The 14,043-nt window shown below is 36.2% G+C and overlaps 1 protein-coding gene across 3 annotated transcripts in view; it reads left to right on the top strand.

Annotated features, from left to right (window-relative positions):
• GBE1 (1,4-alpha-glucan branching enzyme 1) overlaps window positions 1-14,043 on the top strand; it is a 290,641-nt gene that overhangs the window by 260,377 nt on the left and 16,221 nt on the right. For 2 of the 3 annotated variants that reach the window (XM_019839239.3, XR_002162120.3), the window contains exon 15: window positions 297-414. In XM_019839239.3, coding sequence (XP_019694798.1) covers window positions 297-414 — 118 coding nt within the window. 3 annotated transcript variants of the gene reach the window in all.

Raw genomic sequence — 14,043 nt, 5'->3', positions numbered from 1 at the left:
GGTCACATTAAGAGAAAAGTAGATTCTCTGTTAAGATGTATAGTGTGTCCCAGCCTGGATGATCATGTGATAAGCTGTGATAGGATAGCAAGGATCACATGGGTGTGTGGACCAGATAGTCTCCAGCGCCCCTTTCAAACATAAGAATCTCTGAAATATTAGAAAAGAAGCGCGTATATAACACAAATCATGATTTAACAGTGTTCAGAATACTCGCTTTTAAATTGCCGTCTCAGAATGTGTTTTATAATGTCTCATTTAACCACTGAACCATTGTGATTCCTTAAAAGCTTTACATTCAGAATTGTGCTAGATACAGATGCAGCAGAGTATGGAGGGCACCAGAGACTGGACCATAGTACCGAGTTTTTCTCTCAACCTTTTAAACATAATGAACGTCCCTGTTCTCTTTTGGTAAGTAAGCTTTTTAAGATCTTTTCATTGCATTTCAATTTTACCGTTTATTATTTTTTTAATGTTTATTTATTTTTGAGAGAGAGAGTGTGTGTGTGTGTATGGGGGAGGGGCAGAGAGGGAGGGAGACACAATCCAAAGCAGGCTCCAGGCTCCCAGCTGTCATCCCAGAACCTGACGAGGGGCTCGAACCCACAAACCGTGTGCATGAGATCGTGACCTGAACTGAAGTCAGACGCTTAACCAACTGAGCCACCCAGGTGCCCCAACCCTTTATTTTTAAGGTGATGTTTTTATCCAGAGAAACAACAAGTCTTTGACCTGTTAAAAGAGAAAACAAAAGCAAACAAACAAACAAACCAAAGAAATGGGGTCAGGGATGATAGAGAAGAAGTGAGTTGAAATATTCAGAGGCAGTGTATGTGGTACTGAGCTGAATTCAGTTTTGGAAAATAATAGCAGGAGGTATTTGGTGGACAATTGGGGAAGTTTGTTTATTAATAGGATTAAAAATGTTCCTCAAAAAATAAGGGGAAGGCATTTTTTTCTATTTTTATACAAGAGTTTACTTCCCTTCTGTTTTTGCTTTCTGTGTAATATTTTGCATCAAGCAGAATTCTCCGTTATTGACTGTCTAATGAAGTGTAATTTAAAACACCTTAAAAGGGTAAATAAAAAAATATATCTTTTTCTTCCCTGTAGTCAATTAAAGACTGAATTCATTCTAAGATTTTCTTATTTCTTCATATTACTGAGGAAAACATTAAATTATATAACTCATTTTTACTTTGTGTTGTTAACACCTGAAAGAATATTGCTTCAAATTACTAGGTTTAGATTCTTTTAAAAATGTAGAATTTAGAAACTCTCCAGATTTGGAAGAAGAATTCTTTGTCTACTTTGTGTCCAGGTAGTAAGCTCAAGTCCATACATCTACATTATGTTGTTTTGTTTTTTTTTTTTTCCTTTTCCTGACCAGTCATATACCTCCCTCCTCTCTCCCTCTCATGCTTTTGCTAGCTCTAACTCATTCTTGCTTTCTCTCACCCTCTTGTCCTCTTTCTCTTCCTCGCTCTCTCTCTCTCTGGCTCAAATCTGCAATTTTTTCACCATGAGAGGTCTTAGATTAAGATTTGTTCCACTTTTATGAAGCCAGGATATATCTAACAAAAGTATAGACAGTGTTATCATAGCTGTTAAATTCTCTTGTTTTTCAAAAATTTAGGTATAAGTCAAAAAGGAGAATTCATAAGGAACCCCTAATTCCTTCATTTTTCTACTATATTCCCACCTCTTAAAGTTGTGCAAGTATGTCACTTGGTAAGTCACCATATTATATGCCGAACTGGCTTGTCAAAGACAGTGGCATAAATAAATGAGCAGAGCAGAAATGAGCAAGATTGAGCTGTGGATTATTAACTCTGAGGAAAACTCAATGGCCACAGGAGACTTGAGTGTTACACTAACAGTATGCAATGATGGTGGTGATACTTTTTAGATACAAGTATAGATACATATGCATTTTTAAGAGGGAGGGCTTAATGATACTATCAGATTCTTTCCACAAAGAAAACTTATTGTAGTTTTTCAGAATATTAAGTTTTGCCATGTAAAGACTGATAAAAAATAGGTTCTGAAATAAATTTGTAAAATTATCTTAAAGTTCTGCAGTAACCGAAAGAATTAAAGGCCCCTGAGGGATTAGGGAAGATCATTCAGCTTGCAAAGAGGAATCATGGAGAAGCAGCAACTGACTGCAACAACGCTGAACTTGAACCAATCAAACCAGACTGAAAGGAATTTGAAAAGTTCAGGCAAAATTTGTATGTAGCAAACATTCTAAAATTTTGAATTCAGTGATTCAAAATGTATGCAATTGGTTACGTAAATGTATCCAATGAAGGTTCTATCGGGGAGAGAGGCCTGGTAACACATTGAAAAAAACCACAATGTTTCAGCAGAGAACTGGGGATCAAGCCCCCTGTCTGCCATTTCCTAGCTGTGAGACCTTGAGTAATTTAACCTTCTCTGTGCTGCATTTTCCCTCATCTGTGTAATGAGAATTAGTAATGGTAACCTCCCTACAGCAAGAGATTTTTAGGAGGCATCAACTCATTCATTACCGTGGCCAGGGTTTTTAGAAACTGCAAAATGCTATCGCACATGTATTTTTAGATTATTATTGTCAGGGCTCTTCAGTTACCTTTGTGTGTATTTTAAGCACATCAAGTTACTAGATGCTTTGAGGACACGCAGTTAATAAGACCTTCTCCCAATTTGGAGGAAATTATAGTCTTAGGCAAGGACTCCTAATCTTTGAGAATGGGCAGAAAATATCTTGCCATCCTTTCAATTTTGTAAGAGCAAAAGTATCCTGTCATAATTAAAACAAGCCAACTAACCAGTGGCAGCAAAAGTCAGGAGATTATTTTGCATGTACTAATTGAATTTATCTTCCAAATAAGATGTGTACAGTTCTAAATTAGCAGGCGGAGTGGAAAGTATCACATAAGCCCCACATAAGCACGTGAGAACGTAGCTTAACCACTGCCCATATCAGAATTCTCCAACTCTGTCAAAAAGGTAAAGATTAGCTCTGTCTTTGCAGCAGCAGCATCTTGTTTTCAATGACTACTGGTACTTCAGGAAACACTCATTTAAATGTCTTTAGGGTCCAGATGAATTCAACAACACTGGCTTTAATATAAGAATAAAGCAGCCCAAATAGACTAGAAAATCCAGTAAAAACATGTTCCTTCATGCCAGAGTTATCCTTTGAAGAGCGGGGGGGGGGGGGGGGGGGGGGGGGGAGGAGGAATGCATTAAAAGACAAACCTATTCTAAGAATGCCTCATTATAATGGAATTCCTTATTAAACTGGTTCATAGGTACTGGGATCCAGTCAGGTTTCTTGAACATGACTATGGGCACTACAGGTCTCATTCCACCACCAGTGAGAGATCACTTCTGCCTCCCACATGCCTTGAATAAAGGGCAGAAGAGAAGGTTTCTTTCCTTCTCCATGAAACTTCTGTCCATCACAACAACTACACAGTATTTATTTACTAAAGCTTAATTTGCAAACTCAGTCATCCAAAGGATCTGCTGAATAAGTGTCAAATCTGTTTTCAAAGACAGTAACAAATAGAGCTTGAAGGAATCTTAAAATAGCCATACATGCTGCAGCATTAGCAGGTACCATATTCCCGCGTCTTCTGTATCTACTCCATCAGTTGAAACTGTGAAGCGAGAGGAGAATCGTGTGTGTACTACCATTGAAACATATCTGCTAAGATCAGAGCATTCACAAATGCCAAGAAGTGATAGGGCAGAGTTTCTCTATTTGCTTTACTGACAGTTATTGGGAAACTCCATTTTAGCACAATCATTTCTCTGTATTTTGGTTTCTAATATAGGAACCTATATGAGTTCAGATGTTACTTATATGTCAGCCAGTGTGGTGGGAGCAGGGAGGCTTGCTTGCTCTTCTCTGGTTCATAAATTCAAATTCCGTGGTACAAATGGAAGAACAGATTATTGAATCAAAAATGAATTAGTTTCCTTTACAGTAACTCAGGTAGTCTCAAGGGTGAATTTGAGTAAGGCAATAGTTTTCACATTTATTACTTTGCCAGTTAGGCTCCTTATTATTAAGAAGTAGTCTATTTATTCTCATTCTAAATTTGGAAATTCAAACGTAGACTTTTGGTTAAAATAGGGAATTTGGCATAGATGTACCTTTTATTTTTCCTCAGCTGTAAATATTGAAAATCTTTAAACTTTTTTTTATTTAAAATTATTTTAAGATTTTGTGATTCTAATTTTGACACCCTGTTTTCAAAAATATATAATTACTTTTTGCAACTCAGTTGTGATCCTAGAAGAACATAATACTTTTGCCTGGATGACATAATATAGTAGATTATTGTGTGCTCCATTGTGGAGTTTTGGGGTGTTTTTTGTTTTTTTGGGTTTTTTTTTTTTTTTTTTTTGGCCATGTTAGTGGTTGGCATAGTGATTAAATCACTAAGGTAGTTAAAGTAACTGGGTAGGTTAGCATGCATTTTGCCTCTCTTAATAAATGAATTGGATTATACTGTGGCAGTCTGATTTCTTCTGAGGTGTTGACTATAAATATAGCTAGAAAAAATGAAATTCATGGCCATACATTACATTGTCTCATATGTTCTTAATATGATCCTAACTACAAAATCCTTAAGGCTTAATAGCTAAAACAGCATCATATATGTTAATCAGCGTATATTATCTGTGATGTGCTTACTAAACAGTTTTATATACATGTACTTAAATATCAATTGTTTATATTTAAATATACGTAAACATTTATGTATAAACCTACTTAAATTATGTTCATATTTCTTTTCCCTTGCTCTATGAATCAAAACTATTTTTAGAATTAAAATTATAAAATGAGAGTTACAGAGCCAATACTTACCACTAAATTATAGAGCCCCCAAACTGTTCATGTCTGTAATTGTCTCATCATAAGGATTACTTCTGATTATCTTAAACCTTTAGTATAATTGGTAGTCATTTCCTAACCACTAAGAAAATTGATTTACATACTCAGAACCCTAATAAAGAAGAAAACTCAAAATTCCATAAATAGCCATAGTTAAGAAAAATCACTTGCTTGGGGAAATTCTCTCATGTTGCCTGTACTGCAAGGACTCTAGAGCAACATAAACACATTGTAGTAATTAACACTGCAGTGGAAAATATAATTACATAATATTCCTGTTAATGATACTATACAATTATCAACTGAAGGTTTTTGAGCAGATAGTGTTAAGAGGTCTCTGTGACTGGAATTGGCATCATAAAGTTCCTTACATAAAATGACCAGCATCATTTAGTAAGAGTTCTTGGAGCATTTTTTAACGCTTAAATGCCAAAACAGGAAACTCAATGCATGTATTGCAAACCTTGAACTTCTTCTATCATCCTTTTGTTTTACTCTCAAATTGGGGGTGGCTGAAACGCCAAAACATCACAGAAAGTAAGGTTGTTTCTAAATCATAGGCTTATAGTTATCATTGTATTTTATTAATGAAATTACCTACGAGGTTATACACCAAGCAGAGCAGATACCAAAACTGTGTAGGATTCAAGTAGGAGATTGATGTGACCTGTCCTGATATATCACTGTGCCATACTGACAGAGACCTATCAACATTTATTTAGGCCTGACTTGTTTCATTGCATCTTTCCCAAGAGACTTGGACTTATCAGAATCCTCTTATCTGCATAGAAGCCCATATCTTATATCAGAGAAATGTTTTTCAGGTAAAGGGAACTGAAAATCTTTTGTCCAACTTTGGTGCTACTGAAAAATTTAGATTGGTCTTCAGTTTTAAAATGCTTAGAAAAATTCAGAATCATTGTGTTCTAACCTGCTGTCCCAGTGATTAGTTATACCTAGTTTCTATGATTCCCCAAACTACACACACAGAGTAATAGAGTAAGTATATGGCAAACCTTGAAAGGGCAGAAGTGTCTCTTGACTCATGCCTATTTTGATAAAAGTTAGAGAGAGAATTGGTTGAACCTGTAAATTATAGGAAAATTGTAGGGAAACAGATTATGGCATTGATGTAAAGGGTTTCCCTACACTTAATGACTGCAAGGATATAATAGTTATCTTTTGGAAGTATTGGAAGCAAATCAAACTGTGAGAAATTGAGCCAGTCAGTGACTGTTAGCATTTGTGAAATTTTTCTCAGATGATGGTGATCATTTTCTAAATCACTATTAATTGGAGGTTAGAAAAACTGTTCTCTGGTTATTGCATTCATAATATACATTTCTTAAAATGCTATCATTTTACAACTGCTTTAATCTTTATTATTCAAAACTAACCAACTATACTGGTATATCTGATTTTTTTTAAGAGTTGTGTTATCACAAAAACTGTAAGGGAAAACATTGTGTTCATTCGCAGAGTTGAGATATATTGGATATACAATAGTCTCATTCAGTAAAAATCAGCTATTCTGTTATTTATTTTTTTCTTTATGCCATTTCTGCTTTGCCTCTTTCATTCTGATTCTAAACTATAAAAGCTTTTTTTTTCTTCTTTTTTTTTAACCATCAGTCAGACTTTCACTTAAAGATAAAATGACTGAAATAATAAAATACTCACAATGTCGGAAATGGAGAGATACTGTCACAATGACAACAGCAATCTGTAATATTATTTTTACTGTTTGTTAACAGTAAGTATGTTATATGTAAAATAGCACATAGATAGATACACATCAGATCACTTCTCATTTTTATTAAAAGTATTTCAGATAGAAGTATATTAAATAATAGTTTATGATATATGTACATATTGGTCCCACTTTTATTTATTATTTTATTCATTATTCATTATTTAGTCATCATTTGGCAACTACTTTGTCTACTGGCACCTTACTAAGAGCTAGAAATATGAAGACACAGGGCTCTGCCCTCGTAAAGCTCATAGTCTGGTAGGGAGTTCAGATCATAAACTTGAAAAACAAAATCACAAATTGTGTTAAGTGTTCAGAAAGAAATAAAAATGCCCTTTAACCAGAGGACCTGGATTCAGCTCTTTTCTCTGCCATTTACTAAGTGTGTGAGGATGGGAAAACTATTTAACTGCCCTGTGCCTCCCATTTCCTCATGTGCAAAAAGGAGATAATAATAGTACTGTGTCCTTGGGTCATTGTGAAGGGTGAATGAGCAAGTACTTAAAAGACAGGTAGAATAATGCACAGCACCCATTAAGCACTTAGTAACTGTTAGCTGCTATCATTATTGGTTTGCATCCTCACCATAAAGAAGGGAAATCTGGGACCCAGAGAGGAAAAGCAACACATCCAAGGTTGTAAAAATACACACACACACACACACACACACACACACACACACACGCAAAATAAATGGAGCTGTAAGAGATAATGAAGTTGGAAAAATATCATACCTAGTGTTCGCAAGGGACACCTCTCCATGGAGCTGGGATTTTTTCAGATGCAAGAGATATGGAACTAGCAAGGTAAAGAGTGTTCTGAGAGACCCAAAGGAAGGAAGATGTGACCTGTTTAAGGATCCAAAAGGCCCCTGTGGCTGGAGCCTGGTGTGAGGGGAGAAGAGACAAGTGTCACTCTGAGCTGAGATGGAAGATGTATTGTATTTGTGCCAGAAGGGGAGTCAGGACCCTGCAGGCAGGGAGAGGATGTGTTTTGTATTTTAAATGCAGTGGCAAGCATTTTGATTGATTTAAATTGGGGAGGGACCTAAAAACCCTTAGGATCCCTTATATTACATTTAATTAGTTCTTAAAATGATGGAAGGCAAAACAGGATGACAGACCAGTGTCTTGGTGTAGAGCAGTGTTTTGTATATTACTTTTATTCACCTGAATGGAATAACATTGTGACCTTAGGGCAGCCTCCCTGTACCACCAGATAAGTGCCTCAACCTCAGCCAGTGTCCTTTCTTTGCCTATGTCTGAGGAACACTGGGTTTTGTAAAGTGTATGGAGCCCTCTAGTGGTGATTGCTTCAAAGGAGCCTCAACGTTGCTGCCAGGACTGAGGAACTGTAGAACTGTCTCCCGGGCGCCTGCAGACTATAACTGGAGATAACTGTAACTTGAAGCAAATGGGAGGCTGAATCTTATCCCTTTGATATAATGTCACCATGCTCAGCATTTCTTTCCATTGCACTGACACGATTGTGTTGACTTAGGTGTACATTCCGAACCGAGTGGGCCTCATCCTTCAGAACGTGGATATGCCCAATTGAAGAGACGTGGTTTCAGCTTCACCAGAAGATGTGTGCTTTGTTTTCCTGTTCTCATTGTCACAGAGCTTGTAGTGTGTAAGCCTTTCAAAATATAGTTGTCTAGACGAAACATCAGGTGTCTGAAATTTAATATTGGTTTATGCAAATGAATGTCAGACTTATCGAAGGAGAGGGGGAAATATTTTTGCAATTTCAAGGATTCTAGGCTATATTTTCCAGGCATCTGAGCAGCTAGGATTCTCAAATGAAGTATTATATGTAATGTCTTTAAACAGCTTTATTTTCCATGCCAATATTTGATACTTAAAGTTCAACTTTGAATCATGTGTCATGTATGATTATTTCTGTTGAATATATACAGTATTTTTTTTAAGATGAATATTTGATGACTTTATTTGTTCTAAGTATCTCTTGGTTTAAATTACAAAGTGCCAAGATTGTCACTATGTTTTTTTTTTCCAAATTGTGTTTAGAAATACTGTAATAAATATGTAGTAATAATATAACATTAAGAATTGAATCAAAGATAACATAAAATTCTTTATCTATAAACTCATCCATGCTTCATTTTGCATAAGTTTTATCTCATGATCTCTGCTTCACTTAGTATCTTTGTGGATGCTGATATTTCAGTCTTTCTGAAGGCCTGAAATAGTAATTGTAACAATTCACAAAATGTCTTTTACTTTAGATCAATAAAATTAAAAATTGCAAAATTGCCTTTGCTAATGTTTATTTTGCTGTACTGTTGTGAAGATTAATTTAGGACGAATGTTAAAATGCCTTAGCTTAACTCTGATACCTTCCCCACATATATGCACATGTGCACAATCGTCCAGGCATGGGGGATGGGAGGTAATAATATTTGTCTTTAGGTACTATTTTGTAATGTGAAATTATACTAACTAACTCAGATATCCAGGCTACTCTCCAGCTGTAAACCTGAACACTTTTTGAAGCTGAATTAACTATCTCAAACTAAGCGGAACACTCAATCATGAAATCGCCACTCAATTCATTAAACAGTAGGACACAAGTCTAAAATCATTGATACATAATTCATTCATAACTGAGAAATTATGATGCATTTATAAGACAAAGTATCTCACGGTTTTTAAAGGTCTTATCTTGCGCCTTTACATTAATACATTAATAGTGATGGCTTCCTCTTGTTGTTGTATGTTTTTAGCCTGATCGTTCATGACTAATGAGCAGTACTTGGATGTCTTTCTATTAAAAACTTATTCAGTACTGGAAAAGGTTAGCGAAGGAGACTTTTATAGCTAAACCTATTATATATTAACCATCTTTCTTACAACTTTTTTTGAGTAAAGCCTTGAATCTGGGTCTGAAACATGTTGTTTGCTTTAACTTCAAAGTAAAGTAATAGTTTGATTTCCTGAAAGAATCCGTGATGTGAGTTAATGATGATACATACCAGGGAACATTACTGAAAGCCTTCTGCGATTCTTTTCCTGTTACAGGAATGTTATTAACGTCTTAACAGTTTCATGATTTGTGTACTGTACCTGTTATGGATAACAGCACAACATACAACCATGATGCTTTGTGTTCTTCTTTATAATTTCTTTTTCATTTCTTATGTATGAAGAGTTATGGGAATTTTCTATTGTAGCTCTTTAAAAATAACCAGAAATTACTTCACATCTAAAACCCATTTTCTTTCCCTCGTGACCTCTGTGGCAAAGTCAAAAAGACCAGAATAATAACAATGCTATGTTTTCATTGTAGTGATTTACCTTAGTAATATGATATTTAGATTCTACAGTGTAAATTTTGAATTTAACAGTGTAATATAAGTTGCCTTTATCAAGTGTTTCCCCCGCCAAAAAAAAGAGAGAACAATAAGTGGATATTGTAGAAATTATAAAAAATACACACAAACAAAATATTAAGAGTCCAACATAGAATGTAGTTTTTTGCTGTTGCTTTTTGCTGTTGTTATTTTTCCTATCAGAATAGACAGTCTTTCTAGAACATTGTAATGTACTGTATTTCACTTTAGGTCTCAATTTTTGTAACAATAACATTCTCATTATATAATTAGGTGAGAAGTTCTTTCTTTTTATTGGTTAAACATTTTCAACAATCACAACAGAGAGATGCAAAATTTTATTCTGTGTGCCTTATGATAATGTCTACTTCTCTGATGTGGTTATCACTCACATCAAAATGAGAGTCCTTGGGGGTGCCTGGGTTGCTCAGTCTGTTGAGCGAGTCTTGATTTCAGCTCAGGTAACAATTCAGCTCTCTCTGCCCCTCCCATGTGTGCTCTCTCTCTCACACACACAATAAATAAATAAGCATTAAAAAAATGACAGTCCTATACCTTTTTTTTTAAATAAGTTTATTTATTGTGAGAGAGAGAGTCGGAGGGAGTCGCAGAGAGAGAGAGAGTCAGAGAGAATCGCAAGCAGGCTTGCACTATCAGCACAGACCCTGACATGGGGCTTGAACCCAGAAACTGTGAGATCTTGACCTGAGCCAAAATCAAGCATCACACTTAACCGACTGAGCCACCAAAGTGCCCCAAGAGTCCTCTTTGTTGACTATTTTAGAATAAGTGTTTTTACCATTTCTAATCTTTGATGTTCTAGAAAACATAAAGATTTCTTTCCATCATTTTTTAATATTAATGAGTGTTAGTAATTATTACCCAGAAAAGAATTTACCCCTTAATATTAGCCCTTAATATTTGCCCTTTAATATTAGCCTACTCAGAAAATACCTGTCTTTGATAACCAAAACTCGAACTGTAAACATTTTCCCTAGAATGTTTCCCACTTTATAACACTTGAACTCTGACGGTCAATTCCTTTCATATTTTTTTTTTCCTGTTCATTTGATGTTTTTCACTTTGCCCTGTTCTTAACTGATGTATTCATCTCCAACATAAAATGAGGGATTTAGCCACCATGTTCCTCAAGTTCAAAAAATAACCAGTGACAATAAATGGACTTTTCTTGTGGCAACAGTGAAAGAATGCACGTATTTTTTCCTCTGACTCGAGCACTCCCCTTAGCAATATCAGTTCAACATTTGTCAACCATCAGGGTTATAGCCATTGCTATGCGGGATCATACAGGAGGTTGTCTGAATAAGGAGCCTATTCTTCAAATAATACAGGAGAGAGCGCAGACAGATCTGGGGGAAGTGATGAAGGGTAATATGTTTTCCTCTCGTGTTCAGCTGCAGCTGCAGGGCAAATATCTTTTCACTGTCTCTGGTTCTGCAGCCATTGGATCTGGTGATGAAAGCAACATAAAATAGGTTTCCTGTTGCTCTTCCTGTTTAGAACAAGCCAGTGCAGACATACCTATAGAAACCAAAACGGTAACACAGCTTTCTGCCTGGCCTCACACCTCTGAGATGATTTCTGTTTGCCTATTTGAGTCATGTCCTGAACGGGGGGTCCTTTAGAGTCGTGGGTTTCATTCATCTATATATTCCTTTCAGAGAGACAAGCATTGAGCTATGAACTTTGCTAGGTGGAATGTTTTGATGAAAGAAAATAGAAATCTAAGCATACCAATGTCATGTCCTTTATGCAGTAGAGTTCATTTATCATTCATGATGCGTTAGAATTAAAATGTAGATAAATTTTCCCACTAAAGCCAGCCTTCGGGGGGAAAAGAATCAAATGAACTCCCTACTAATTTTTCTGCTCTATTATCTTATTAATGGTGATTTGTAGGGAATTGCAGAGAAACATTCATAGTTTAGGGCAGAATTTCTTAATTGGTAGTATGAGAAATTAAGATACAGTAGCTGTAAGTATTTTTTTTTTGTCTCTCTGTAATTTAAAACATTACATCTGGATTTTAACCCTTGGCAAGAACTGTGCAGAGAATGTAATGTTTATTTACATGAAAAAATGTATTTTTATGGTAGATATGCTTATGCTACAGGGCATGTCATTCAGAACTTTACTTATGATTTCCAGTTTTTCCTATGATTTGTGCTGGGCCAGAGAGAGGTATTTGGCCCTCACATACTCTGTGTAGACAGTCTCACCTAGAAAGCTGCACTGTATTTTAAAAGAACAGTGTGATATAATGGTCAGAAGGCCTGAGTTCAGGTTATAGCTCTTACTTTCAGTACCGCATTTTAGAAAGCACTCACAGACTGTTAGTTCTTACTTAGACCATCAAGACAAAGGTAGGGGGGGACATCAGTTTTGTAAATGCTATTGTTTGATCAATAGCCGAATGGATGGTGAGTCAGTGGAGACATCTTCCGAGTTCATTGTCAGGGACACACTGTCACCATCACCTGTCTATCCTTCAAAGCTTCTGCACTAAGTTATCCACCCTCTCCCAGGCTGGGATGTGTGGGCTGCTTTACAGAGAAGGGGATTTTGCATTTCCTCCACCGATGCAGGTGACCAAAATGTCAATCTTCCTCCACCGCTGCTTTCATTTGCTTATTTTAGCTTTTTCTCTGAGTGTATGAGGACATTTCAGTGAATTCCATTCCCAGACAGTCAGTGTTCTGCCCCTTTCGTGTGCCAATTACTCTCAGACTTTGCACTTCTATAACTCAGCCTTGTGAGGGAAAGTTAACAACCCCTTTATGGTAACCAGTAGGGCAAGGTAAACTAGGTAAACTGTATATGCAGTGAAATAGCCACAGGTGCCCAGGGTCCGTGTTTCTCTCCCTTTTCCCCTGCTGCTCACTCCACTAATGGAAGGAATAAATTCCAGAGGAAACAAGAATTGCAAAGGAGAGCTCGTAGGTTAGAAACAGTTTAGCCCATCATTTTTCGAATTGGAAGTCCGTATTCTCATCAGAAATACACATATTCATTAAATAAAGGTTTGCACAACTAAATAGTAATTTTTTTTTCAAGAAGGGAGAGTGATATCAATCATTGATCTGCAACTTCCAGTCATTTGGCATTTACAATAAGACAGTGCCTAGCAGAAAACTAGCAAAAAAGCTATCACCCTAAATTACTTCACCGCAGAGGATATAAATTGAGATGTGGTCAAATTGTGCATGCTTGTCTCCAGTAATACAGGCAGTAGAAAACTGTAAATGCATGAATAAATCCATCCAGCATATATGTATTTACAACATATATAGGGCTATATGAAGACATGTAGGCATACATATGTAATTTGTAAGTAACCTGAAAACCCATGAAGTTCACCGATTCCAGTATTTGTCTTGAACCCAATAATCACTATGTGTGATACTACCCAGTTTTAGACGCTTTCCTGGTTGTATTATGAACATCAAATCTAAATATGTGATTTTATTTGGATCTAAAGAAGTTTTCAAACCTTGGAATGAAATGCAGTGAATGTTTCACACCCTCTTGAGAATTTCTCACCCCAAACTCCTTGGCTATGAGTCTTGTTTTTCTTTTAGAAAAAGAAGAGGAGGGAAATGAAATACCTCGATCACTTCTTTATGTATATCCGTAGGAATTCTTTTTAACTGAGTTTGTAGTGTCACTTTCCGTTCACAACAGTAATATAAACAATGAAAAACACCGCATGTAATTGCATTTCATGAATGCCTCTAGCCTTGTTGTCAACTATTGCTTAAAACCTCACGTGATGTAGAAGTCCCAACAGACACACAGGGTCACTCTCTGTCGCCTCTATCACTGTTATACCAAAACTGCAGTAGAATGCCTAATTCTTTACCAAACATATGCATTTTTTTAGAAGACATTGGCTGCCATGTACTGAGTGCTTTCTTTTTACTCTGCCCTGTGCTGGCACTTTCTACATATCACCGAGTCTCTTAAACTGCAAAATGATGATTATCACCCTTGTTCCAGTCACCATCCCTGCTCATCCTACTG

This window comes from Felis catus, chromosome C2 (assembly GCF_018350175.1).
Source record: "Felis catus isolate Fca126 chromosome C2, F.catus_Fca126_mat1.0, whole genome shotgun sequence".
NCBI lineage: Eukaryota > Metazoa > Chordata > Mammalia > Carnivora > Felidae > Felis > Felis catus.
This window is presented reverse-complemented; position numbering and strand designations above follow the sequence as displayed.